Source organism: Corapipo altera, unplaced genomic scaffold, assembly GCF_003945725.1.
Source record: "Corapipo altera isolate COAL_440 unplaced genomic scaffold, ASM394572v1 75, whole genome shotgun sequence".
In the NCBI taxonomy this organism is placed as follows: domain Eukaryota; kingdom Metazoa; phylum Chordata; class Aves; order Passeriformes; family Pipridae; genus Corapipo; species Corapipo altera.
In genome coordinates, this window is record NW_020884887.1 from 8838040 (window position 1) to 8866011 (window position 27972).

At 42.8% G+C, this 27972-nt stretch overlaps 1 protein-coding gene across 1 annotated transcript; it reads right to left on the bottom strand.

The window, feature by feature from the left end:
- Positions 1-138: 138 nt before the first annotated feature.
- Positions 139-27362, bottom strand: ITK (IL2 inducible T cell kinase). The gene is made up of 17 exons (XM_027643373.1): positions 27125-27362; positions 15138-15242; positions 13540-13621; positions 11737-11865; positions 11234-11274; positions 10728-10879; positions 10217-10282; positions 9983-10037; positions 7840-7919; positions 7057-7193; positions 6214-6288; positions 5351-5522; positions 4440-4656; positions 3650-3714; positions 3443-3561; positions 1071-1228; positions 139-528 (listed from the first exon to the last, which is right to left on the bottom strand). The coding sequence occupies exons 1-17, from the start codon at positions 27293-27295 to the stop codon at positions 457-459; spliced, it is 1896 nt and encodes a 631-aa protein (XP_027499174.1). The 5' UTR covers positions 27296-27362; the 3' UTR covers positions 139-456.
- Between the last annotated feature and the right edge of the window lie 610 nt (positions 27363-27972).

The following is a 27972-nucleotide window of genomic DNA, read 5'->3' on the forward strand; positions in this document are numbered from 1 at the left end:
ACTCTGTCTTGTCCTGGACTGGAAACACATAGCACTCTGCACTGTCTAAATGTTCCTCCTCAGTTAAAGACAGGTTTTTCTTTTCCCCAGGGAAGACCTTCATTTGGGAGTTCACAAAACTGGAACAGCAATGTCAGATCTCTTCGTTTTGAGGCTGCATCTTCAGGAGAAATACCTTTGCTGGACTGTGTGGTTCAGGACTCTGTGCTCAATTGCTGCTTCTGCTTTTAAGATGCAAACCACATTCTTGGCCAAACCAAAGCCTGTGTCTGTCTAGGCTCTGGAAGACCCGGGGATATCTTGTCTGTCTGGAAGTACCAGCCTCTGCCCTCTCTTCTCCCCAGGCATATGGCAAGTGTTTATGGTGAGAGGATTCCTGTTAATGCTTTGTGTGGGGAAAATCCAGTCTTCTCTTCTCTCAGGACTCTCAGCTGTGCTGAGTGAACAGTGCCATGATTACAGATCATACTCAGAGATTTCACTCAGCTGGAACAGCAGAAGAGAAAAGGGTGGCCGCTCGTCTTTCCTCTGAGCAGGGGAGAGAAGAGAGAGGAAGAACATTTTTGTCAGCTTGTGAGGAATGACAGGGTTAGCAAGGAAAATCTTGTGAAGAAACTGAGTATTAATAAAAATACAATCTATCTCTATAGAGAAAAAGCCAATGGAAGAACCAGCTTCCTTCTTTGCAATGTTTCTTTTCTATTAGCAGTGAATTTTGTCTCGTGGACACTAAGTACCTTCTAATGACTTGGCTGCCATTTTTACCATCACTGTTAGAACTCAGCCCCACAGATCTGCAGCTTTCTTAGGAAGGAAACTTTTGAATTAACTTGAGTTAGGTGCACTACATGGGCTCCTTGGAGAAGTCAATGCACTCTATAGAAACAGCAGATTAAATAAAAGGCAGAGACCAGAGTATGCTTGCTGTGCAGATAAAAGCTACAGTGCTTCACATCCAGGATTTTTTCTTTTGTTAGCATGTGATGTGTACACCTCTCTCTCCTCCCTTAAGCCAAGGGAAAGAAAGCTCTTGTCTTTGGAAACTAGGACTCTCCCATGATAATACTAACCATCCTCCAGCAGTGGCTCATGACATCATAAATTGCCTTGGAGGCCAGCTTGGGTTTGTAGAGCCGAAATCCTGCATTGATTTCTTCCACCACTTCTGCATTGGTGCGATTCTCATAGGGGATTTTACCTTCACTGAAGACCTCCCACATCAGCACTCCTAAAGCAAAGAAATGAGAAAAATCACAAAGAAGCAAATAAAATCCTCAGCAGACTTGTGGCCACCTTCCACCTGTTCTTCTCTGCAGCGCAACCTTGGTGTCAGCTACTTGGAAAAGCGTTTTCACTTGGATTCTCAGTACACATCTGAAAAACCAGGCAGGCCCTAACACAGCTGTACAGTTCTACGATGCCAGCCAGGATCTCTGCTGTGCACTGGAATGTGTGGAAGTACCAGTTTGACTTCTCTGCATCCTACTTTGTCATAGTCTAGCACACAGGGATGTCTTTCCCCATGAGTCAGATGCTGTGTTATGTGTCAGAAAGCAGAGCATGTCTTCTCCAAAACTGTGAAGAGGGAATGCTGTGCATGTGCTCCATCCAGATGTGTAATCTGGGAAAGAGAACCTGCTTTTTGTCACTGATTCAGTTTATCTATTTTTGCTTCCAGTTAATCACATACAAGAGACATGTCACTGATGTTCCTGCCTGCAGTGTGTCCTGTACCCAAAGCTGTTAATTTTGGCAAGACTCAGTAGCAATAAAGCAATATGAACTTCTCCATTCCTGTTAGCCAGCATAGTGCAGGGAACTTTTTTCACATTGTGTTAGAAAATGGAGACAGACTATATATAGACTGTTCTGAAATAAACTCCATAGTTGCACAGTTGCACACTCAGCTTTGCTCAATTATGCCTGCTTCCATCTTTGACATCTTCAAATAGGAAGATGCAAAGAGACTGCAGCTCCACACCAATGTTACTGGCCCTACTGAAGAATAAGCAAAGTAGCTGTACTCCCCAAGTGTGCAGATTCCTGCACTGGGAGCTTCTCACACCCATTTTGTTCTCCTGGGCACAGCAGGATTTCAGACCTGGCAGAAGAGGTGAATGGGCTGCAGAGTAGCAGAGCAGAAAGCTGCTCACAGTCATGAGACCATGAGGAATCCTCTTATGCAAACCCCACTGGATGGGGAAATAACAAGTCTGACAGATGTACAACCCACTGTCTGCACATCTCACAAGGAAGGACTGACCAACACAAGCAAAGTTCACCTATATTTCATTCAGACCTGAAACTGGAGTAAGCCAACTTCACCCGGCTTGGCTTGACTGTAAATCAATCTGAGCACCCTCTCTGGAAGCATCTGGCTCTCAGTGTACAGGCCAGTTTCCGATTTGTGAAGCAGAAGAACATTCTTACCAAAGTAGCGCCTCTCCCCGTGTCACTGCCACTTCGCTGTGAGGTGTCAGCAATAGCTCCACTGACAAAAGCTGTCCCTTGTCATTAGATGGTGAGTGCTGACAGCCTCCTCCACATGCCAGGGAACATGGAAAGAGGAATGGTGCTTGCTGAAGCATCTCCCTGCTGAGTTTGTGAAGGAGGCTGTGTGGGCCTGAGCACCCAGTGCCCACCAAGCTGCTCGTAGCCCACCCCAGGAGTGCACAGCTTCAGGCACAGCAGAAGAGATGGGAACCACAGCAAAGAGCAAGGAAAGCACAGCATTCACAAGCACAGACTAGGAAAGGTTATAATCCTGCATTATTTACTGCTGGGCCTGGAGCTGAGTGGCACCCCATTGACTGTGTGCTGTGCACAGCACACTGCCCCAATTCACTGCAGTAACAGAGATTTGCATGTTGGCTGGAGAGGGGCCAGAGCCATGAGTGTGCCAGATCTACAGCCCAGGGGATAGCCTTTGTTATGGCTTTGGGGAGAAAATACACAGCGGTGTTCTTATCTGTGAGGGTCCAGAAGGGAGACCAAAGAATGGACGCAAATCATAAAACAATGCATTGGGGAGCAGGAAATGAGGTGAGAAATGGGAGCAGTGAAATTATATTTTCAGATCAGCATAAAGCAAATGGACTCAGCAGAGCAAACTTGGAAAGGCAGAGGATTTGAGTGAGAAATCAGTGCCTAGGACTGACATGCAGAGAGATGGAGTGCCTAAATATTATCCCTTTCCTCTGCTCTGCTCTGCTCTCCTCTCCTCTGTAATCTTGTCAGTGGCTCTCCAACTTTTTCTTGGACACTCCTGCTGTGTCAGCAGGAAACACAGTTCATTATTTGGTATGATATAGCATTGCACAGCTATAGAACACCCTTAGAATCCAGAGGATGTAGTGTTTAGAAGAGTTTACTTAAGGACTGAGCCCTTAAGTTTTCTAAGCTGGGATTTGTTGAATTTCTTCCATTTTGACAAGTTTCTTACCAAATGACCAAACGTCAGATTTGGTGCTATAGTTGCTGTAGGAGAAAACCTCTGGAGCAGACCACTTGACTGGAAACTTGGTACCTGTGGAGCTGGTATACTGATCATCAAGGACAATCCTGGAACAGGAAAAGAAGGGAGAATACTGAGTAACTCCCCATCCCATGACAACCCTGCAGGGACCGTGAGCGGCCTTAGTGGCATTACCTTGACATCCCGAAGTCGGACACTTTGACCACCTGGGATTCCCCCACCAGACAGTTCCTGGCAGCCTACAAGGAAAGAAGGTGCAAAGGCAGCAGGTCAGAGCTGAAAGACTGACCTGCGGTGGCTTTTATCCTGGCAGAGCAGATAGTGCTTAAAAAAGAGCATCAAAGAGACATTGTGCCATACAAAGAGAACAAAACCCCAAGCTTCTTATGCTTTCAGTACATTTTACAGCATGTCCCAGTTGCCAGAAAAGCTGTCCAACCATCAATCTGACTTTCAGGCCCTTATTGCCCAGAAAGGGCAGAGAAAAACCCTAAAATATCCACAGCTACTCACAGTCCTTGCTCCCTAGTGAAACAGCCACAGTGACTGATGGGGCTTGATTGAACACTACCTACTTAAAACTATTTGATCATCAATGCATGTTTATACATGAATTACACAAGAACAGGTCTTTTTTTTTTTTCCCCTGATTTTAGACATGAAGAGGAGTCAGTACTCAGGAACTGTGGCTCTTGGGGAGCAAAAGAGTCCACTCAGGAAGGAAGAAAAGCTTTATAGCCTTGTTTCTTCTATCCCAAACACAATTAAGGGAAATAGATTAATCAGCAGTCCAGGGGTTGTTTTTTTTTTCCCTCAAGTATTGGTGCTGCTTCTGCAATAAGGGCAGATACAGGATCCCCTGTAAATACGTAGGAGGAGTGTGGAAGCTGAAATTAAGGAAGGAAGAAAGCACAGGAAAACATCCACCCGGAGCAAAGAAAAAGTCTATGTGGGACCAACATACCAGGTCTCTGTGGATGACAGAGTTTTGTTCCAGATAAGTCATTCCTTCACACACATCTTGGCACATCCCCAGCAGGGTTTCCTTTGAAAAAGTGCCCCGCTGGCTCCTGAGGTAGTCGGACAAACAGCCATTCTCCATGAACTCAAACACCAGGCATATGGGAGTGTTCTCAAAGCACACGCCATAAAGCTGGACTAGCTTGGGGTGAGACAGCTTCCTGTGGGATAGGGAGGGAAGGTGGAAAAGAATTGGCTCAATGCCTTCTATTCTTACAGCAACTGGTTAATACACAGCTCCATGTGCCACTGTGCTGCACCCTGCTCTCTGCAAAGGCCATCTCTGCATGTGGGTAGACCAAGTCTCATGTCAAGTAGGTCTAAGTATCATCCCTTTTCAATGATAATGGTCACCAAAAGACTTTTCTGCATGGAAAATCATACAATCAAACAAAAATAAAATCAATTTCCGTTTGCTTTGAAGGGAGGGAAATGCAACAAATACAAATAAAGTCAATAAAACCAAAGAGGATATATTCAGTTGTGCAAAGCAAAAAAACTTCTACAGGTAAAGATTTTCAATAAAATTTCCCTCAAATTGTAAGATATTTCTCCATCTAATTATTTTTGACAAAAACCACTTTGCTTTCCAAAATGCACTATCAATGAACCCTGCCTTCTTGAGCAGCAGAGATCTGGAAGAACATTCTGGATATTGATAGACTTCAAAGCATAGTAATTCACCTACACTTTGAATTGCCTTCCTTTGTAGCTGCCAGAGCTCACCTGTCTCTACTATTTAGACTCATAGCAGATAATCAAAGTTTGAATTCTCCACTCATATTCCTGCCAACACTTTAGTTCAATCTTACAAATCCCACAGGGGCTGATTTTCTTGGCGAATCTGCTACTTACATCAAGACTTTAGCTTCCTCAATGAAATCCTCTTCGGACATTGCTCCCTCACGGATGGTCTTTATGGCTACTTTCGTCTTGTCCAGCAAGTAGCCAAGGTAGACCACCCCAAACTGACCACTGCCAATCTCCTGCACACGGGTGAGCTCAGAGGCATTAATGACCAATTTTCCTGTTGTTTGTAAGGGAGAAAGAGTAAGGATTGAGCAGTAGGATGTCAAACAAAAAGCTTCTGTGGGAGACAGAACATGGTGTGAGACTTTCTGTCTCTCCCTCAAATTGCCTGTCTGACCTTTGATAGCTCATTTGATTAGCCTATGCTGCAGGTCATACTCAAGAGTAGGAACAACAACATCCCCTTTTCCCCCTCCTTTGTCTTGTCTATCCAGTTCTTCAGGAAGGATTGTTTCTGCCATGCATATGTGCACTACTGAGCACAACATGGGGTTTGAGTTTCTTTGATGTCTCCAAGAATTACAATAAGGATGATACTGGCAAAATTCTGTTGACAACAATACTCAAATGGAGGCATCTTTCAAGAGAGACTTAGCTTTCATCAAATTGTGCTGTGATCCCACTCCCATCCCCTTTGTTCAGCATTCATTTTAGTATTTAATGTTGACTTCATTGAGACCCTGGGGTTCTCATCACTCCCTCAAGGCCCTGCGTTGTCGGGTCAGTCAGTTACCAATGGTAATGGCAAAGATGATAATCTAGTGAACAGTGCAGTGTAAAGATCTGGAGAAAGCTATTTATTATGCCTATGGTGACATGAATATTCATCAACAGCCACGGGGATATGCAGGATCAGCCAGCTAACCAGGAAGGAGTGTGATTCTCATATAGTCATGAGGGTACCATACCATAGCTCAGCCCTGCAGTGATCGGGGCCTTCTTTCTCCACGAAGACACCGCATACCTGAGCCGAGTGACGAGACCTGGGGGACAGAGGGAAAGGGGGGTCCCAGTTATTGTCACAGCCATGGGCAGTGTGGCTGTCACTACCCCAGGAGGCAGTTTGGATACTCAGAGAAGGCTTATTGTACTGAGTTCTCAGCTCCACTTGAGGGCAGCTGAACTTCTGCTCAGACTGATTTCCTGCCTGTTAGAAGGAAGCCAATTCTGAGCAGTTTCAGCTTATTTTTCATTTTTGCTCTGTCAGCAAATGTGAGCTGTGAGTCTCTATTAATTCTGATGAATTTCCAAATTATACCTTTTATTTTTAGGGTATTTTTGAAGTCTAGGGTTTCCTGTAGTGCTCTTGTACTGTAGGGATGGGAGTCTTTGGTGACTCCCATGTCTGGCTATGGATCCTGGCCATGTCCCTGACTTTGTGTCAAATCAAAGTCCAGGGATATATCACCTCCAGGGTAAGAAGGCCCTGCTGTGTAATTCAAACAGGTAGCTTGGCCTGGCAGTGGTGATCCACCCCCAGGGCTCTCCATGGTATGTCATGGCATCTGTGTTGGCCACAGTCAGCCTTAGAAGGACAGCTAGAGTGAAGATGTAATGCTGGAAGTGGAAACTGGCCTGAAATGGTCATTTTTCTGCCATCCAAGTACCAGGATAAGTGGAAGAAGAGGTGATGCCATTTAACACTTCATTGTGAGGACAGAGGGCTTGGGAGCCTTCCTTCACTCAAAACAGCCACCTGGCTGCATGGGGTAAACCAACAACTTCCCTGGTCAGCTTTGGCCTTCACTCACCTCCTGCATTGTGCTGGTGGTAGTTGATGAGGTCAGGGATGCAGTCAAACACATGCTTTTCTGCCAAGTAATACCGCTTGGGAAAGTCAGTTGTCTCATTGATGTGATAATGCTTTATAACAGGATTGTTGTCTGTGCTGAAAGAGAGGAGGTTTTCTTTGAGGAAAACTAGGTTTCAGCAAAAAGACAGGAATCTGGGGTATAAACAGAAGAGTAGCAAGTGAGAAAAGGGGAAAACCTTCCCCCGGAATGAATGGGAGAGGAGCAAGGAGTGAGTGCAGTTGCTAATTAAGTCTGTGTACTTCTATGCTCTCCTTTTCACTCATAGATGGTCTCATCTCTAGAAAGGCTGAGGTTTCCTGATAAGACAGGGTTAAGTATAAGTTTCTCCGCCTCTTCTTTGTGAAACAAAAACTTCTGCCCCATTACTGAAACCCTTTCACTAATCTTGTGCTACCCACCTCTGATGAGTCCAGCACACAGTCCATGTTGATCCCATGGACACTTCAGCTGCGGGGACAATTTCATCAGAATTACAATCCCAGTGATGTCTAAGGCACTATTTATAGGCACATATTTAGATGCAGGGAGAAGTGGAGCCTTTAAAACACTTTGTGACTGGCAGCTGACTCTCTGCCTTTTTTGGAAGTGTTTTCCTCTATCATTTTCATGAGCCTTCTGCTCTCTCTTTATAATGCCAAAACAACTATACAGAGATTACACACTCACAGAAGCCATTTCATTGATGTAATTGATGTGAAAAGCTGCTGAGCTCAGCTGTACCTTAATGCTTTGGTGAAAACAGAGACTGTGTACATGCCAGGCTGCCTCGAATCTCTCACCATGAAGGCACCTTCCCTACCCTGGAACAGGAGCAAAGGAGAGAAAACTGGTTAGAGACATAATGGAAAAAAAGAAGCAGGCTGGGGGCAAAGCTGTGCTAATTTCAGCCCTGTCTACTGCTCAGTCATGAGGATGTGCTAAACATGTAGGGGAAAAAAGGGCCTCAGCCCACTGACAGAGCTTGGTGTGTCCCACACACAGCTCTGGTGGCTGCCCAGGGCCTGCAGGTACACCCCACTGGTGTCTCTTGGGTGCTGTGTGCTTTTAGCTCAGTTTCCTCTCAGAGCTCTCAGAGGAAATGAGAGTTAGGCATTTGTGCTGAGTTCATGTGGCTGTGCCTCTCTGTCCCTCCAAGCCTCTCCTAGAAATTCTGAACTCATTGATTGCCTTCAACCCTATTTGACAGAACATGTGTTCAATGAAATGTGCATCCGAGTGGAAAGGCAAACCCCTCTGAGTGCTCTCTGTTGAGCAGCTACAGAATGAGAGCACAGTTTATCCAACACCAGAGAATCCATATGGGAGTGTATGAAAGCTAATTTACCAATGTACCACAAATGGGAAAAGCTTGGACATGATGCTGCCCTTTCATGGGTACACCAGTCATCCAGTATCTAAACATAAATGTGTAGGAAAGCTTCCTGCACTCTGGCACTCACAGAACAATTTTCCTTTTTAACTTTTCATTATGATTGTTTTCTACTCATCTCAATGCTAACATATCTCATAGGTCATGATCCCGCAGGGCCAGACACTGATGGATCCGATGGCAATGGAGAAGGTTTAACATCATAGTTTTGATGGAACTTTGCTGCACTGGCCTATATACTGATAATAAAAACACGTTTTACTTCTGTTTGCAAATAAAGATGCTTTTCGTCTGGCATCCCAAGTGCCTGATTATTTCATTCCCTCCTTTGCTTTACATGGTAGGTTTCCTCCATTTTATATGCCTTCTACTCACCCACAACACTTCATGGAAACCTAATCCACCACGTGCACCCTGCCTTGGACTTCTTCCCACCTTCCCAGAGGACTGATCAGCTCCAGTATCTGCACAATGCAATATCCAGCACAGGGAAGCTCTGAAAAGAGTCTCTGTGCTGCTCTAGAAGCATCTATATCATGCACAGTGAGGGCTTCAGGACTCATCTCCCTGGCAAGTATCGAAGGTAGGCAAGTTTTGGTGACAGCATCCTGCCTGAGTTACTTTAAGCTATATTTTTGTCCTTATTTCTCACTTGACACCAAGCCTGGCCGAAGATCACTCTCAAGCTTGGCCTCATTTTTTGGGGAAGCTGTGAGGGTTGCAAAGTTTTGAACCAGAAGTCTCTGCAGCCACATGGGGGTAGTTGCCATAGAAAAGTTGTGCTGGTAGGACCAAGAGAAAAAATAAGTTTATTAAATTGTGTGTGGACATGTCCTGTAGTAGTTTATAGGAGCTAGAAGAACTTTTAAAACCACACAAAACCGCTTTTATTTCCATAAAATACTGTCGTTCCAAGCAACAACGCTCTGTTTGGGGCACCTGTTAGTGTAAGAGCTTATTTAAAAACTGAGGTTATGTTTGTGTGGAAAATCTGAACAAGAAGCTTATTCTTTATATTTTCACTGGAAAACTCTGGCTCAACTGAAAAATTAAAGATGTGTGCTCACATGCACACAGACATACAAAACTAAAAACAAACTCCATACTTTCGGCTTTCATCCAAAATATTTCAGCATGATTTCACTTAAATTTTCAGAGAACTAATGGCATCCACAGGCCTCCTGCAGAGACTGAAAAGATGAGCTAATATCACAGTTTTCAGTTGACACAGTGTTCTGAAGCAGTGTTTTCTACTAGCCACAGCTATTGTGTGTGTTTGGCTAAAGCAGGTTGGCACAGCTCTCTGCCCATGCTCAGCAAACGTGGAGGTAAGGGGGTGGTGCTGGTGGTCCTTTATCTGGCATCTCACACTAAGGCCAGTAATGCAGTAGGAACCCAGGGTTCAGCTCTCTTACACAGAGCAGCCCTTGCAGGCTTCATTTGTCATTAATTAATTAGTATTTCCCATCCACCTCATACATAACACTGGTTTACCTCATCCCTGAGGAGAGCTTCTGCTTTGCTTCTGCTGATGTTCTTGTTGTACCACCTGAAAACATCAGAAGACTCCGAGTCAGCGTTTCCAGGCTAGGAAAGTTTCTGCTGAAAAGCTGAATTGAGTGTCCCCAGGGCCAGCACTGACATGTGGTCCGGAGTAGGGGCATTTGAGGCTTGGAGCTTCAAATCCAGGGCACTCAGAGGTACAAGAAAAACATAGGCACAACTTACTCATACATTTGCAGATTCTCGGGTGATTTTTCCACCAGGTAGCTGCTTGGCACGTAGCCTTCGTGCCTGTTGAGATGCAACACAGTGTGAGTGTGCTGACAGACAGGATTTTCTCTGTGTCTGTAGGAGTCAGCCTTGAAAGATTTGCCTGCTCATTGCATGATAGCAGTGCTGGTTGTTTTGTATTTAGCAGGATTACTGGAGAAGAAAACAACTGATTGCACCTCTAAACTTCTGGGGAGTTTCACAATTTTTTCCCCTACGTGTATCACAGCAAATATCAGCCTGAGAGAAGGACTGTTTATTTCTTTTAAATTGACTTTTCTCCAGCTGCCTGAATACAAGCAACATTAAAGGGAAGACAGTTAACCTAAATAACCTTCCATCACTTTTTCCCTGTATGTCAGAAGACACTCTGCAAAAGTCGAACAAGGGGCCAGCATGTGTGCTGATGGAAGAACAAATTGGATTTAGAAAGGATTTGTAAACTGGCTGTTGAAAAGGGACTTACCCATTCTTATCTTGAATCAGCCACCAATGTTCTTCAGAGCTGTCAATCACATAATATTCCTCGTTATATTGTAAAGTCAGCTCCTGTGGATTCTGGGCTTCATAGTCATATATGGCTATGACCAAGGCTTCCTTGGGGTATAGAAACAATTCCTGCACAAACAAGGCAAAAGGCTCATGATATTCATAAAAACCAGTGGCATACTCTCTAAAATGATATTTTCCTGGCAGCACTGGTGTCCTCTGGGCTCAAAAGCCTCAAGGCTAGGAAAGCACTCCAGGGCATCTAGTGGGGTATGGTGGCAATGTGAGAATCTTTACCACTTTCAAACAATGAATTTCATATAAAAATTTCAGTTGCACAGAAAATGCCCAGGGAATGTTATCACAGGTGAAATTCTAGGTCACTGCACTGTTGTGAACCTTAATGAGGACACATTTCCCACTGATAGTTAATCACACAGGACAGGACACTAAGGACAGCTTAACATGCCTCACTGCACTCACCCAGTTATCTTCAGGAGTGGGAGGAAGAGGCTTCTTTGAGGCTGAAATTAAATCAAGAAAGAAAATTTGAAGTCAATCAGGACAAAACCAGTGGAGAAACCATCAATGTAATGAATGGATACAAGTGATACAAACCCAGTGAATAGCGAGCCTTGGACTCTTGAATCTCAGCCTACACAGTGAATCTCAGCCACACAGCAGGGGTTTGAAACTGGGGGTCAGATTGCTTAAGGAATCACTCAGATACAAGACAAAAGTTTATTGGGTGAGGAACGATTTACCAGTTTTATGTGTTTTCAAGAGACAAAGTCAGGATTACTCTTGGCCACTGAAGCCACAGAGGAAATATGGTTAGAACAAAATAGGATGTCCTGCAGCAACATGTTTCTTGATGGAAATGTAACACCATATTTTTTGATGTTCTATACAAGACAGATTTGATCCTTTACTTTTGCTAGGAATAAATGTTTGCAAGATCAGGATGGTCTTAACAAATCCCATACCATTTTTGGAGGGATCATACTCCACACAGCCAAGTGCCATCTTCTCTGTCTGAGCACAGCATCTCCACTTGCCATCTAACCAAAAATCTGGATGACACTTTGAAACCAAGCTGTTGTTGTTTTTAGTTTCTGGAAAACATTAAGGGAAGGAGAAGGGGGAAAATTAATTTGTCTGCATCCACATCAGCTCTAAAAGACATCTAGAACTAAATGGAAATAATCTGCGCTTTAAAGAAACTTCTTATTCTTATCAAACTAAGCTTTGGTGAACATTATCAACCTCCTCCATTAATGTCTTTTTTCTTTTCTCCAAGAAGGAGTGAATGCCACCATCAATGTGGAGGAGCAGCCTCCCAGGTGGTGGTGGAGCCCTTATCTCTCTACTGTGGTAGAACAGAATCCTACCAGTATGACCCTATGTAAAACGATAAAACACCAAAACCAGAGAAGGAAGGTCACATAAAAAGAAATAAAACCTGTCAGGCCATGTATTGATGATTCCCAACACACTTGCTATTTTGTCTTGGTGTTCAGAAGGAGCTGTACAAGCTGGCATTCACCAGCACTAAACATTTTTTGCACTTGTAAATACCAGTCTTGAATATCTGGATAAGTGATTAAAATTCTTCTTTTTTTAAACTCAGGCTCTCTATCTGTAATCATAACTTTCACGAATAGAAAAATTCTGCAGGCCTGTTTCAAGAGACTGTTCAAATTGTCCAAGGGAGGGGACAGTCTCAAAACGTTAAATGAGAAGAGGTGATGAAGTAGAAGCTTGGAGCAGGTGCATTCCAGAAGAGGAATAACTAGTTGAAAGAGTCAATTGCATGAATTTCATAACACCTTCATCAGGCCCAATGTTTTCAGAGGGGACAATACAGCAGCTCGTGCTATAAAGCAGGAAAAAGCTGTGACAGAAGCCTGGTGCAGTTTCATGTAACTAAGTAACACCACCCTTACATCAAGCATTGTGCTTCGTGTCTGCCTGCAGTGGTTCGGTGCTGTGCCTTCAGCACCACGGTAGCGAACCACAGCACAATTCAGGAGGGGAACAGGAAATGAAAGCTGCCCGCAAAAATGTTTCTTTATAGTCATGATTCTCTAAAAAGATTGTCATCAAACAAACAAACAAAAAAAATCTATTAATAAGAGGCAAAAAATCTTTTATGTAGAAAGGATTATTTAAAAAAATTAGCCCTAGTAAAATGCTTGTCTCTTGCTGAATAAGAAACCTCAAATTACAGAATCACAGAATCACAGGATGGTTCAGGTTGGAAGGGACCACAGTGGCTCATCTGGTCCAACCTCTCTGCTCAGGCAGGGTCATCCCAGAGCACAGGGCAGAGGATTGTGTCCAGACTGTTCTGGACTTTCTCCTGTGAGGGAGACTCCACAGCCTCTCTGGGCAATCTGTTCCAGTGCTCGGTCACTCCACAAGAACGAAGCTCTTCCTCATGTTCAGGTGGAACTTCCCATGTATCAGTTCTGCCCATCGCCTCTTGTCCTGTTGTTGGGCACCACTGAGCAGAGCCTGGCTCCAGCCTCTTGTCACCCTCCCTTCAAACACTTACAGACATTGAGAAGGTCCCCAAATAAAGCACTCCCTGTCCAAATTTTCCACTGCTGCTGAAAACACACCCACCAAATTTACAAGCAGTTTGAGTTTATAACCCATTACCACTTTGCCTGCTCAGATACGAGACATTGACTCCTCTTGCACATTTCCTCTGCATTATAGCTTGTGAGAAAACTGGTCAGACATAAGTAACTTCAACGAGTAGGTGGGCACAGGGGTTTTATTACCTTCCTTCAGGGTGAGGACCCATCTCTGCCGGCTCTCACGGTTGGGTGCAAACACGTAGAGTACGTAGCTATCGTGGACGATCTGGAGAGGGGAGTAAAGAAGGGAGCCAGCCATGAGAAGCAATCCCAGATACTCTGGGCACAATGGAGTCACCAAAGGAAACAGGCAGCAGCCCTCTTACCAACAAGTTACACACAAAATGATGATGTGGGGAAGTGGAGTGACAGGGTCTGTTCAGAAGCATCTCTTAAGCTCATTGACTTTTTGCTATTTAAAATGGAATGGAAATTCTTATCAAGAAAGAATTCTAGACAAGCACTGTTTTAGATCACTTTTTTGCTGTTAAGAAATGCCTGTGAAATCAACAGAGATGGAGCAATTCCAGCCTGCAGAGGATTTAGCCCATTACTCACTGGCTGCAGTTTATCCTTCTAAAACTCCATTTCTCTGGGAAAATGGAGTTTTTTAGCAATTCCTTATAAGGTACCTTCACTTGAGATCTAAGAGCCAAATATTTTGTGTGTCAGTATAAATCTCAAGCAAGTCCCTGGAGATTATTTGAATACTATTGTTTTTCAGTGTTTTTAATATCTTTCAGTAGGTTTATAGAGGGGAGGTAAGAAGCTGGAGCAGATGAACAATGAGCAATCCAGAAGCCGTTTTCATCAACTTGGCTTAAGTACAAACAAACAAATGAGAGAAATACAGAAAGCTTGTGAAGTTTCAGACCAGGGAGTAAAATCATCACAAGAATGGAAATGAATCAGAAACTGAATCGAATTACTATATTTGGGCCTAATATTTGATGTAATGCATAATCTACAGTTCTGTTTCAATGTTTAGCTCAGCAATTTCATGCCAAATGGGACCTGGGCTCATTTGATTCACAAATGCTTAAAAAAACTTTGACCACTGTCTTTAAACAGAGGCTTCTACAAGACAGTAGCTGATTTTTAAAGCTTCTGCAGAGATATAGATGAGGCAATATTGATTATTGTCTAAAGAACAGAAAACATTTTCTGTCTCAGTCTGAAGTCCTTGAAGAGTGATGCAGTTTCTTTGCATGCTACAGAACAATAAAATAGAAAAAAGGGAGAAATAATTCCCACCAAAGTCACTCCTATTGTCAGGTCTGTATAATGTTTTGACAATCAAAGGCAGATTTCAAAATATGCAGTAAGCAGGTCTCTCAAAGATACAGCCATGAGCATAAGCAGCTGCCCAAAATCACTCATTTCATGTGTATTCAGCTTCAGTACCACACAGCTAAAATGGACAAAATCCTGAGTGGATTCCCCATGTGAAAGATGCTTTTTTTCTGAACATGAGTCAGGGGGACAGCTGAATGTTGTGTTAAACACGGGATAGCATTCTATCTAATGATCCTTTCCAATTTAAAACCAATGAGTGCAAGGGTTTATGGATCTTGTAGTAACACTCTGACTCCCCAGTTCAATTCCAACCTCAATCTGCTTTTTCTTCCTTCATTGTTATTCATCCTGGTGTTGGGTTCATTAACAACTGCACTGTCAGGGAGAATTTTATTGAAATATATAGAAATGATATCTCTATCAGTGTGGTCAACAGACAGACTCACCTGGAAAGGGTATTTATACTGACAGGGAATGATGATGTCACTTTTCACAATTTCCACACATTTAATCCTGGAAAGTTCCACAGAACCCTTCAAAGTCCTTTTTTTCTAAAAGACAGAGAAAAGCACTTGGTTGATGCTAATGATTGTGGATTAAGTGAATAATTAGACAAGACTGTCATGTCCGTGGGAGATTTAATTTTAATGGAGCAGAAGCAAATTAACTGATTATATAAGACATTTAAAAGTACAAAGCATCTCATATATGGCACCTTACATATTTTGCTCATACTCATACATATATGCACATATATATACTTCACTTCAGCACGAGGATTCTTAGAGAACCAGTCAAAAGCTTTGTTTAAAATTCAGCTTCTACTTTTTTCTTCCAACAAAATGAAGTGCTCTTTTAAGCAAAAAGAACTGTTTTCCTTACATGTTCAGTTTACTAACACTACTCTTTCATACTGAAAAGATAGAAAACAATAAATAATTTATTAAAAAAAGTTTGGGTACTGAGCATTTCAAAACTATGCATTTTATCGAAAATGTACATTTTTACCGCATCTGTTTTCCAAAGACCACAACACTTCTCTCTTTTTGTTTTGTCTGGCTTTTCAGCTAAGAAAAAAATAACAGGAAATTTTGAAATAAATATCCTCAAAAACTTTATCACAGAGCTCTTCTTCTGGCAGCCTCTGCTGTGTTATTATTCGCATATGCCAGATACCTTGATCACAGTATGGGCAGTTAGGAGTGGGTCTGTGAAGAAAAGACATCCAAACATCCCAGCTATCTCAGTACCTATTTCCTATGGGATTCTCACCCTACAGCTCCTTGGCCAGTGGCACTGAGCTTTTGCAAGAGAGGGGTGAGGTGATGCCTGCACACAGTGGGTGGGAGTGGAGCTGAGGCTCAGTATCTGATGCTTCTGCAGAATTCACTACACATGCATTTGCTCTTCAGAGGCAAGCTAACCAGCTGGGTTTCCTGTTTTGATTCATTTTCAGTAGGGATTAAACACTAGCTGTCTCCCAGCTCACTTTGGGACACCGTGACGGAAATCGGTGAGACCTAAGAACACCAACACACTGCAAACCGTCTGTTTTTCAAACACAGGTGACTGTCAGTGAACTTCAGCTGCTCCACTGTGCCTGTCACAGGTTATCACTCAGAGACAGCAAGACTTCATCAACATTCTTACCCTACCTTGGACCCCAACCCTGTGTGTCTTTCATTCTCCAGCTCCCTCTTGCCTCTTGCTCCCTCCATCATCACGACCCTGCAGCTCTGCCCCATTGGCAGCAGCCATCCCCATCACTGTGCTGACCCCCACTGCTGCTCCTTTGCTACTTTACATCATCACATTCATCCTAAAACAGGGAAGCAGCTGATGACTCTGGAGATGGGGTGAGGTTTGCCACAGTGTGCTGTCAAACAGCCTCGAAACAGAGAGGCCTCAAGGCTCCTCAAACCTCATTCTTGCATGACTGGCTGGGTGTTTTGCTTTTGTATACTTGGACTTGAGGCAAGAGAAGGAAATTATTACAGTGTGGTCTCACATTGCTCTTGCTGAACTTTGCTTGTGCATTTGGGTCTTTGTATTTGGTTTTGCTCGCAGATTAACCAGTGTCTCTGGATTTACTGCCAGGACTGTCTCCTGCAGACAACAACTGCCTGTGTAGGTCTCTCTGGGTCTCTCTCTTTTATATCATAAACCCAAGGCTTTAAAGCTCCAGAAAATGGAAATACCTATTAACTCTCAAGAGTATTGGAAAGCCTTAGAAGACCTTATTGCACCCCATTTTCGCCATCCATTTCCTTTCAGTCTTATCTATTCACTTTTTTCTTTCAGACTTGGCTTCCTCTGTCTCTCCTCCAAAACCTCCTCTATCATTTGTTCCGCCACTGGGACTTCTACCCTTTTGATGAGACACAAAGCCATTTATATCCTATAAAAACCTTCAATTTTGCTAGCATTGAACCCTCCTTCATCTTATTCCTTTGAAGTCCCGGGGTTTAACCACATGCATTCCTCCTCTGAGGCTCTAGGAAGCGATGCTGTGCCAGTCACAGGCTCTGCTCTTTCCCTGCAGACTGGGTTTTTGTTGATACTTTTCTGGACTCTGATTAAAGACAGGGTCCAGCATTCTCAAGGAGCTTTGTGTAGTTGTCCTGCAGCTCTCATCACCTACTGTGTTCCTTTTAATCACATAATTCAGGAATGGAAGCTCCTCATAATCTCATGTTGCAGCACAATATCAGGGCGTATCTCACAGCCAGGGCATTGCCCAGCAGATCCTCAGCAGATGGGACTCTGCTGATAAAAAGCAATTACAGTCCTGTAGAAGGACAAACAACTGGAATTACCACTCACAAATTAGAACCTGGGCTGGAAACTAAACATATCCCTACTTTTGTAATGCTTGACTGCACTTTAATCCAACAAAAGTAACTGGGCCACTTGGAAGGGAAGGGAGAGGAAAAGCCTCTTAAAAATGGTTTCTGAAAAACCTCAGAGTCTTGTTCCTAAAAGAGTGAGACAAAACAACTGACAGATCTCCATTTGTTGTTTTCAGTCTGCCCAGAGTATAATTAGGTAGATGGTTGGTCAGGAAAAACCTCAGTGGTCTTACTGCGTACCATGTGTGGAAAGATATCCAGGGCAGGCTGCTGTCCCATGAGGAGAAGCACATGTGCTGCAGATTAGCCCATCTCATTTTATTTCTTTTGGTCCATTATATGCAATATGGCAATTCCAGGAAGGAGAGCTAACAGCTCTGAAGGGTTCACAAGCCATATTCATTGATGGCTTCACCTTTGGTACTTCATCCCCTCTTGCCACACAGCTCCAGCAGCTCCTTCACTGATTAATCCTTTAGTTTGTGTTTCCTGCAAAAACTAGATAACCCCAATGGTCCCTATTTACCTTAGACACTGGGACAATTGGCCATGGGAAAATTGGCATAGCTCTGCTGTGCAACACAAGGAGGCATCTCACTGTGTTTGCTTGAGGAATAAGCTGCCCGGCATCTGTCACATGCTAAGACCAACCACCAACACTGCTACCCAACCATTCACAGCAGCTTTGCCTTCCAGCAAAATGTGTAACTTCTCACCAGCTCGTGGTCTTGGGCAGGGGAAGGAGCAGGGACGTGGAGCTCATGGTGAGAGGGCAGGGGGCCATCAGTGGCCGCTGCAGGTGACATAGATCGGCACGTAATGCCACTTCCTGACCACGGCTTCACAAGTGTACCAGATCTTGTAAGATATGGGGCTGTACAGTGTGAGGAATTTGCTGCTTTCAGGCTAACACTTTGCTCTTGCTATTTGTGAAGGACATTCATGAAATGTGCTTCACCGAGCCTTGAGGTTGAAGGGCTCTCGGTGGGTGATTAAAGGTTTTGCTGAACCCCGCTGTGTTTATCAAAGGGCCCTGCCAAAAAATGTAGCCATCAGTGCTGGGAGCAGAGGGAAGGGAGGAAGGCCAAATGCCAGGGAGAATTAAGGCAGGGGAGGGCAGAGCCTTATCTCAAAGAGCACAGGAGGAGACCCAAGGCAGCATTTTCTGGCAGGAAGGCAGCATGCCATGTTTCATAAAGCTGACTTCGTTCCAAAGTTGTGTAACAACTTGTATCTTGTTTCTTTTGTGCTGATGAGGGGAAAACAAAGAAATCAAGATTTATGTGGCCCCAACCTCCTCGTCAGCAGTCACTACCAAGGGCTGTCCATGTCTCTGTTTGGCTTTCCTTGCCTGGCACCACTGGTGTTTGCATTCATCTCTATCTCCCTGCACCTCATCCCCATCTCCTGCGTGTCCCTTCCTGTGCAATGCTGGCTGGTCCTCCCAGCCCAGCCTGGCACCTCACAGCAGAGAGGAGCACAGTCCCCTCTGCAACCCCACTGTGTCCTCACTGCATATCGAGTCCTTTTTCCCACCACGAAGCATATTCATGAGCCCGTTGCTCCCCAGTTACAGCTGGACATTTTCCCTTGGTAGGAGGGTAGGGGAAAACTACTTTATAGATGTGGTGGAGCAAGGTAGGAAATTCCAGTCCTTGATAAGCTCAAATTCAAAAACTTTTCCATCAATAAAAGCATTTAATTACCCTCTTTGTAGCATCTTTTTTTTTTTTTTGAAGAATCTGAGCCACACTTCATTCCCTGTTTTCATTTGTTGTCTTGACTAAAAGGAGCAATACTTAATTGGCAATTAAGTAGATGAAAGGTCTTTGCCTTAGACCTTGGCATGACCTGCTTGTCCTGTGTCACCTGCTCCCTGTCCCTTGGCTCCAGCTGGGCTCAGTGTGCAGCCTGGACAGAGGCAGCAAATGGTGAGGTGGTGAAACCAAGACAGGTTATTTTTTTTTTTTTCCAGTGCTCAGGAACAGTCCCTCCAGTGCTCAATCCCTCAAAAACAGAGAGGGTTAAAAAAACAAAAAGCAAAAGATTGGACTTCTGAGTGCCACTAGAATAAAGGGTTTGTAAGTGTCAAAAGAACCTTACATGCACAGTGGAGAATTTTTATAGCAATGGGAGACTGCTGTGCTGCAATAGCAGTGTCTTCAACATCTGTGCAGGCACTGGCCTTAAGGGGGCTAAAGTACCTCTGCAGAGGGTTTATACTGGCACAGGGAATGCTCCCTAGGTCTCTATCCACAGCTCTCACTAATGACATGTTAACTGTACACAGCAACAACAAATTAGCAATAACAATAATATGACTTAACCATGTCGCTCTACTGTCCCGTGTAGCTTTATCCTGCTGTTTTCTGTGCTGTGGTACATGTGCACCATGGTGTGATGGAGAGGTCTAAATGGGCTCAGGAGGGGGCATGAACTAGTTTCAGAGGGCAGAGGAACTGCAACTACCCTTGGGCAGGAATTGAATGAAGGTAGAACTTCACGTGTGTCTTTTTACTATTTTTTTTTTTTTCATGAAAATCGACTCCCTTTCTAAAATTTGGAAACACGGTGCTTGGTATCTGCTGCCCTTTGGCTTCACTTCCGCATAGAAAAGTGGATTTACTGAACTTTAGTGCTGTAAATTCAACCTGGAACCTTCACACTTTTTTTTCTCCTTCATGTATGTTATCACCTCTCACGAAGACTATGGAGTCAAGTTACACTGTCAGCTGTGCCTGTGTAACCCCACTGCTTTTAAGACCAGAAACACCTGTGCTGTTGATATACAGGCAGCAACAGTACAGAAAAAAAACAAGCAAAACAGAAATCCTTTTCACTCAGCTGATTAGGGCTGAGTGAACAGAAGTAAAAACAAGAGAGGGCTCTCGAGTTCCCAGCGCCCAGAGCTGTGGATGAAATGCCCACAGGGGTGCACCTCTAAAGTAACAAAGCAACAATGTAATGATGTTGCTATTAAGAGCACAGTAACTTATTTTAAATATCCCCCCAGCTCTGAAGATCAAAGGGACACAGTCACTGCTGGGAATTGGCGTCGGCTGCTCCTGGCTTAGCACATGTTCTTGGACATCACCGAGAACAATGAGCTCAGGGTGACAAAAAATGGGAAAAACCCAGCAAATCCCACCATAAAAATGCTTGTCTTCAGAATAATTCAGGGTGATTTCAAAATGATTTTAAAAAGAGAAAAGTTGAAGAGTCTCTGAGAGAGCTATCTCTCAGCTTCAAAAGGCTAAAGAAGTTCAAATTATTCCCTATCAGCTTCCAGGAAAACATTTGAGCCTATTTTTGTAGTTTTATTCTAAAGGGCAGGTATGACCACTCCTGGAGACAGGTCACTTGGCTTATGGACCTCTGATACAGTCTACAGTCACACTTTTATACTCTCAGGTACTTAAATTAAACTCTCTTGGCCCATCCCAGGCCTTCACACATCCTTATTTTCACTGAACTCCCACTTTGAGATCGAACAAAGCTCCTTCCAGTTCACATTGCCTCAGGTCTCATCCGAGATGGTTATCAGGGTGCACATCCCTACTATCAGCACAAGTGGTTTGACAGGAAAATCAATGTCATCATCAAGAAACAGAAGGGGAAAAATTATGATTCTTGGCTTTCAAATGAGCTTTCTAATATGATGGAAATAAGCCTTTTATGTTACATAAGAGCACATGGAACTACTACTGAATACTGTATTAGTTTCTTCAAAGCTATTCTTGACTCCAGCAATGACTGGGAGGAGTGGATTGCAGTGAATGAGGGATTCAGTGAAAGAAAGGAAGTTAAATTAACTATATGACAGGACTTTTTAATTAAAAATAGTATAAGCTTTAAGGTCAAAATTAAAAATCAGTCAGAAAGGATGAGAGTATAAAGCAACGGGCAGGCATTGCAATAATATAAGTTATAATGTTGTTTGCAATATAAAGCGAAGTCAAAGGCACTGGAAGCAAAAAATGACCACAATAGAAAAGTCAAATAAAAAGTAACTACTAGGAAACCACATATTTATTGTCATATATTCAAATTAAAGTAATTTCTTCCTTGCTAAAGATATAAAAGAAAACACAGGTTGTTGTTCTCCAACAGAAGAAAGATTTGAGTTTTGTAACTTAAATAAAATGGAAGTATCTGACATTTGTTGTGAAAACATTTCTCAGAAGCAATTTTAAAAAAAATTCTTCAAAAATTAAAGGACAATAAATACATAGACAAAGATCTAGTAGGAGCAGAACTGGACAAAAAAAAAACCATTAAAATGATATTCTGAAAGATAAAATTAGTTATTCCAGCAAGAAGGAGATGTTTTTATTACCAGACTTTACCACACATTTGTAGAGTTAAAAAGGCCATAGACACCAGACAGACAACCTGCACTTTGCTTATGGCAATCCTGTCTAGACATTATCCCCACCCTGGGTCGTGCTGCAGCGGTGAATGAGAACTGCAATAGATGGTAAATATCCAGAAAAGCACTTGATAGGATGCATTGGAACAGGTTGCCAAAAGATGTGAAATCTCTGTCCTTGGCTTTGAAGCAGTGGCCAGTCAACGTTACAGCCACCTTGTTCTGTAGGTGGTGTGACAGTCCTGCTCTGAGCGTTGATCTCATCCTGGCCCGGAGCAAGAAATCCAACTAAATTAATTTAAGAAGTGTTCTTCAACCAGTACTACCAAGATTCTGTGATTTCACAATAGAAATTAGGCTGATTGTGATAAACAATATCAACTTTATCCTCCCTCAGTACCAATAGTACCATTTGGGTTATTAAAAAATTAATTTTAAATTTACAGATATTTACTAGAGGATTCTGTTAGGATTCATTAGGCACAGGTTTGTACCTTGTCTCCATCTTATTTAGAGTTGTATTGACTTTATTACATAAAAATTCATTGCAGGCAGATGCCAAGCCTGACTTCTTTGTGCATGATATGTCTATTGTTAATAAATTAGTTGGAGATATGCATCAGAAGACAAATGGCATTGCAAAATCTGGCAATCAAACAGTACTAGTTAATAAACACATGACAAGTTATGAAGAATGATGTATCTAGTCAGATGTATTTATTTGGAAGGTAGTCTTTTAAACTATAATTAAATTCACTTTAGATGAGGATTGTAGCTTCATGACTGCTCGGGTATTCTGAATACACAAAGCAGTGAGAAACGGTATGAATGGTCACTCTAACGAGAAGACCAGAATGGAAATCTTCAGAAGAAAAGTTTTAGTCTGTTTACATTAGAGTTTTAAGGAAAAAAACCTTTCCAGGGCAGGATGGACAGGTTGGATTCGGTGTAGAATAATCAAAGTAAAAGGGACAGTTTGACCAAGGAATAACGCGCGGCTTTTCTTCCCGTGGGTGGCTGGAGTGCTGCAAGCAACCAAAGGTGTAGATAATGCAACAGAGGAATTTTATGGATGCTGATAAAAGGCTTACCAGCCAAGTTTATTCGTTTGTTCTCCTGGAAGAAGAGAGAGCAAATTTCAAGGCACACTGAAGTGACATCTTTATATCTGAGTATCAAAGATGTGAATGAAAGAGCCCAGGACAAGGCTGACTCATGCTATGTGACCTCCTGAGCATCTGACCACTGTAGGAAGAATAGTGCTGATGTAAATGAAAAGAGAACTTGGCCTTTTCTGTGGGTACCTTTCATTGCTGCCTTTAAAAGTTGGACTAATAATAATCCACAAGTGCATGAAGATATAAAAGTTAAAAATATTTATGTTCCTGACTTTCCCAGGTGTTAGGTGAAATTTTCCCAGCCCTGAAATACTCCTCAGAATGCCTGTATGCGGCAAGATGCCCGTTTTTGAAGAGGAAAAACTGTGGTGTAGGGACATGGAGCTCTTCTCCATAGTTGATGCAGACAGACCCAAGCACTCTGCAGGTCTGAGCCGTGCCAAGATGAGCAGCTCTGTGTAATGGCAGAGTACTGGTGTGGTACCAGCCCAGCAGACAGTGGCCTATTCACTGAGTGTGGCATCAGCCTCAGGCATCTGTGCCACTTTTAGACTTCAGAAGCCAGCTTGAAACACAGGGAGAGATGCTGGTCACTGACTGTCTCCATCCAGATAGAAATGTGACATGCTGAACACTATGGAAGAACCTCTACTTAGCATCTGAAATACTAAACTACCTCTCTTCATGCTCCTGTCTGCTATCCTGAAGAGTTTACCAAACACCACAGACTGTTGGGTGAATGGGATACAGGGAACTCAGCAGCTTAGAGTGCTTTTGCTAAGTCTAAGTAAGGACACTGGAATTCTGTCCTAGACAACTCTCCAAAGGGTTTGACTTCTCTGCTTCTTTTGCAGTATGGCAAGTGTACCAGGACCTCAAGAGTGTCACAGTGTCTGCATTATCCATTATTCTAATGAAGATCAAACTTGTTGGAATAATTAAAATTATTAGTCCCATGTGCTGGTTTACTTGTATGAACAGTAGCTATAAAACCAGGAAAAAAATATTTTTTGCCTTTGGAATTGATTTGCATGCTATAATAAAGGCAGTTCTGATGAATTTTAGTAGAGGCGGGGGCTGAATACATGTGCCTGTTATCAGGGCTTTGCTTTATGTTAAGACAGCCCTGCATTGTGCAGTGCATAATGAATTCCAGAAAACACAGCTTCTTATTGTTGTCAGTTATTGGGGGCTCGTTCTTCTAATGAGACATGTAAATATCTTTTATTAACATTAAGGGTGACTGTGTGCTTGGCCCCTGAGGAGAACAGTGCTCTCTGTCAGCTACAGCAGAAAGATGAAAATTACAACAAAAATGCCATTACAGTTATTGCAAAAATTTGCCTTTATGACGTCAGTAGTCTTTACAGCTTTTGGTATCATTTGCAGAATTATCCCTCTACCCTTTTGGCCTATTTACTTCCTTGTTTTGGACTGCTACAATAAACTCTTAAATGTCTTTTTATACCCACAGTTTCAAAATGTAGAGAAAGGGACTGGTTGCTAAACCCTGTTAAATATAGGCAGAACATGTAAACCTGGGCTTAATGCCTAAGCATATGCTGTACTTTAGGTCACCCAACTGAAATCAATGGGACTTCTGAAACTGTTAAGCAGTTCAGTAGTTGTTTTACCTGACCTTTTGATCAGGGATTGGAGAGGTGGGTACTGTACAGTATTGAACTTTGAGTACAGTAATCCACTGGACAGGTTGGTAAGGGATTCTTAAAGAAACTCATTGAGAACTCTCAGAGGAAACATCCACAGAGATTTGCCTTGAAAAATACATACATTAAAAGCCCAAACATCTGCTGGCCCCATCAGTCCACATGCTTGAGGTTCCTCTCCATCACTGCAGCTGACAGTTTGCTGACAGAGAACAGTGATGTCCCTACTGCTCTTCATAAACCTCCAGAGCAGAGGACCATATACAAGCTGCCTGATGGCAATGGTGACAGCCTGTGCTGATCCCTGCCAGCCCCATAAATCATCTGAGAGAGTCCCCATGGAGCAGAGCTAAACCTGTGCCAGGGCCTGCACCTGAAAACGAGCACTACAGATCATTGATTTGAACACCTGCACGTGGTCCCTGGCCCTGGTACACTCCTGGGGATGGGCACAGCCCACAGCTGGACAGGGGTGATCTGAATCTTCCTGGCACTAGCAGTGACCTCAAGTGCTGTGGGTTCACACAGTTCTCAGCACAAAATAAGATGGTGCCTGCACAGGCTGCCCTAAGTTTTCCTCTCCAGAACAGCAATGACCTGACCATGCAGGGATCTCATCGAGATGGTCCTATTTTAGGGAAGACTACTGAACAGGCTAAGGATCAGTTCTGGGATTATTTCATAGGACAAATTCTTTTCTCCCTGTTTCATGTGAAGTTCTATTCATGTAACAAACTGATTTTGACAGTTTGTGTCAGAAAAAAATCAGCATTTAATGCAAAATCAGCCCTGTGATTACAAATAGACTCACCATCCCTCAAATGTGCATGAGGTTCTAAAGTTACATGTGTGTTTACATACACATGTCCACACATGTATAATATGTGCATGTTTAAAATACATAATATATAACATAAAGTGGATAATACACCGAACCCTCATCTCACCTCGCTGACCTTTCGAAAGACTAGGAGGGAGAATTTCCAGAGACATTCATATAGTGTGTGAAATCTGTGCCCCACCAAGTCAGATTTTCCAAACTATTTCAGTGCCTAAAGATGCTGACAGACACCTACTGTGATTCCACAAAAGTATCTAGGCAGAGTGTGTGGTGAATTCATCTCAAGTCCACCAAGAATCAGAAAGCACCAAAGAAAACCAGTTGTGAAGATTTCTCTAAATACCGACAGCAGAATCACCTAGATCCTTTTCAGAATTCAACCCAGAATAATTAAGTGGAATATTTATAATGGAATTTTAAATCTTAAAAAAAATGGCATTTGAAAAATATGAGAGTTTGGAGAGCGGACAAAGATAATCTCAAACCATGTATAGTCACAGTATGCAGCAATGAATAGTGTCCTATATAAAATGGAGGTAAGAGAAACACAGACTATAAAATAAAAGCAAGAAAAACATTTCACTGGGCTTATTTGAGAGAAATAGTGTGCAGGTAAAAATGGCTGTTAACCTTTAAAGCTGGTATCCAACCCCAACTAGGTTATGATAAAATACGAGGGCACATCATAGTTTTTTGTTGAGTTCTGTTTTTACTTAATTTTCTGCAACTGAGCAAGATTAGATGGTTTGAAGTTGCCAGTGCTGGATGCAAGGCAGAACAGTCCCCAGTTCTGCTCTGCCCTACAGTAACAGTTCCTAAACAGAGTGGATTAACAGCATGTTCAGTGACTGTTGGAAAACAAGCAATATTATTTACAAACGTAACAAGGCTCAGTAAACATCCAGCTAAATAGAAGAAGGAAATAATTCCCACTTAACCAGAACACTTAGCACAATGGGGTGCACAGACTGACTTCTAATTTTCTTTGTATTTAGCAAATCAGGGAAATGCAAACTTGAGGAAACAAACTCTGAGAATGGATCTCATCATCACAGCCTTTCCAAAGCTAACTCCAAAGACTAGACATGTTACACGTGGCAGCTGAATTTATTTTAAAATGCAAGACTTGCCTCCTACCAGCCATTAGTCTGATGCCCTGAAGAAAATAATGAGACTGAAGATCTGTGGATGACTTTTTTCACAGATGCAATCAGGGCACACTTGTGACCTTCTCATTACGCCTCTCCAGGTCATCCCTGTTCCCATGAGAACTGCCAGGCACAGGCTAATGCAGCTCTTACAAACATTGGTAATAACAGCCCATATAAATTCCTAAAACAAAACTAAATCTTTTCTATAAACCAGCAAAGTAGTTTTATTCCTCCACACCCACCAAATACTGACTGATCAGAAGCTCTAAATGACCCATTTGATCACTTTGCAATTTTCACTGAACGATGCTGTAGCAAGGACCAGGAAAGTTAATCAAATCTAAGAAAGGATCATCCTTCCCCCCATTAGCACCCTTCCCTTCCTTTAACAAATTTCATCCTTCCCTCCATTACTCTGAGACAAAATGAGGGACATACCCCGTGGCGCTGTTCGTAGTAAGCCAGCTTGGATTTGGTTAAGACAAAGAAGCGCACTTTGAAGTTGGAGGGTGAAGTCCTTCTCTTCTGCTGGGATTTTTTGATCAGCAGTTCCTCCAGGAGCACACAGTTATTCATGGCTGAGCCAAGAATGTTTGTCTCCCAGGACATGAGAATTCTACCCTCTGTGCCCGTCTAAGAAAGAAACACAAGAAGGAAGACAGTTAATTAAAAAAAAAAAAAAAGTTGTTCAAAAGGCAGCGTAGGTGCTTTGAGCTTTATCTTCCCATCTACAGCAAAGCTTCCTTTCTGCCAGACCATAACCACATCCTCTGTGAAGTCATAAAATGAGCAGCACAGTTGAGATATACCCTAGGGTAAATGTTGTGGAAAAAATAACGCTTGATGGACATTCAGAAGGTGTGAATCAATGATTATGGATTAATTAAAGGGGTGTGGCATGATTAAGCATCTGTCTCCTACTTGCTTATCTAGTAAATACAGTTATAAATGCACACAACAAACACTTATGTGTGGGATGAGTGTCCTCACTGTCCTCTTAGAAGTAGGTCATGCATCCATATTTATTTTGTGAAGGAATGATACCTTCCCATTTGCAGTATTTAACAGTTGCCTGTGAGCCACAGAGATTTCATACAGTGGATTTTGAGGTAGTTCCCCATATAATGATTTAGCTGACAAGGTGGTGTTTGGTCAAAGGTTGGACTCAATGATCTTGGAGGTGCTTTCCAACCTTAATATTTCTATGATTCTATGATAACACGAAAGTTCCTACTATGCAAGCAAAGAAATTATATCCAAGGACATACTCAGAATCATAGAATCAT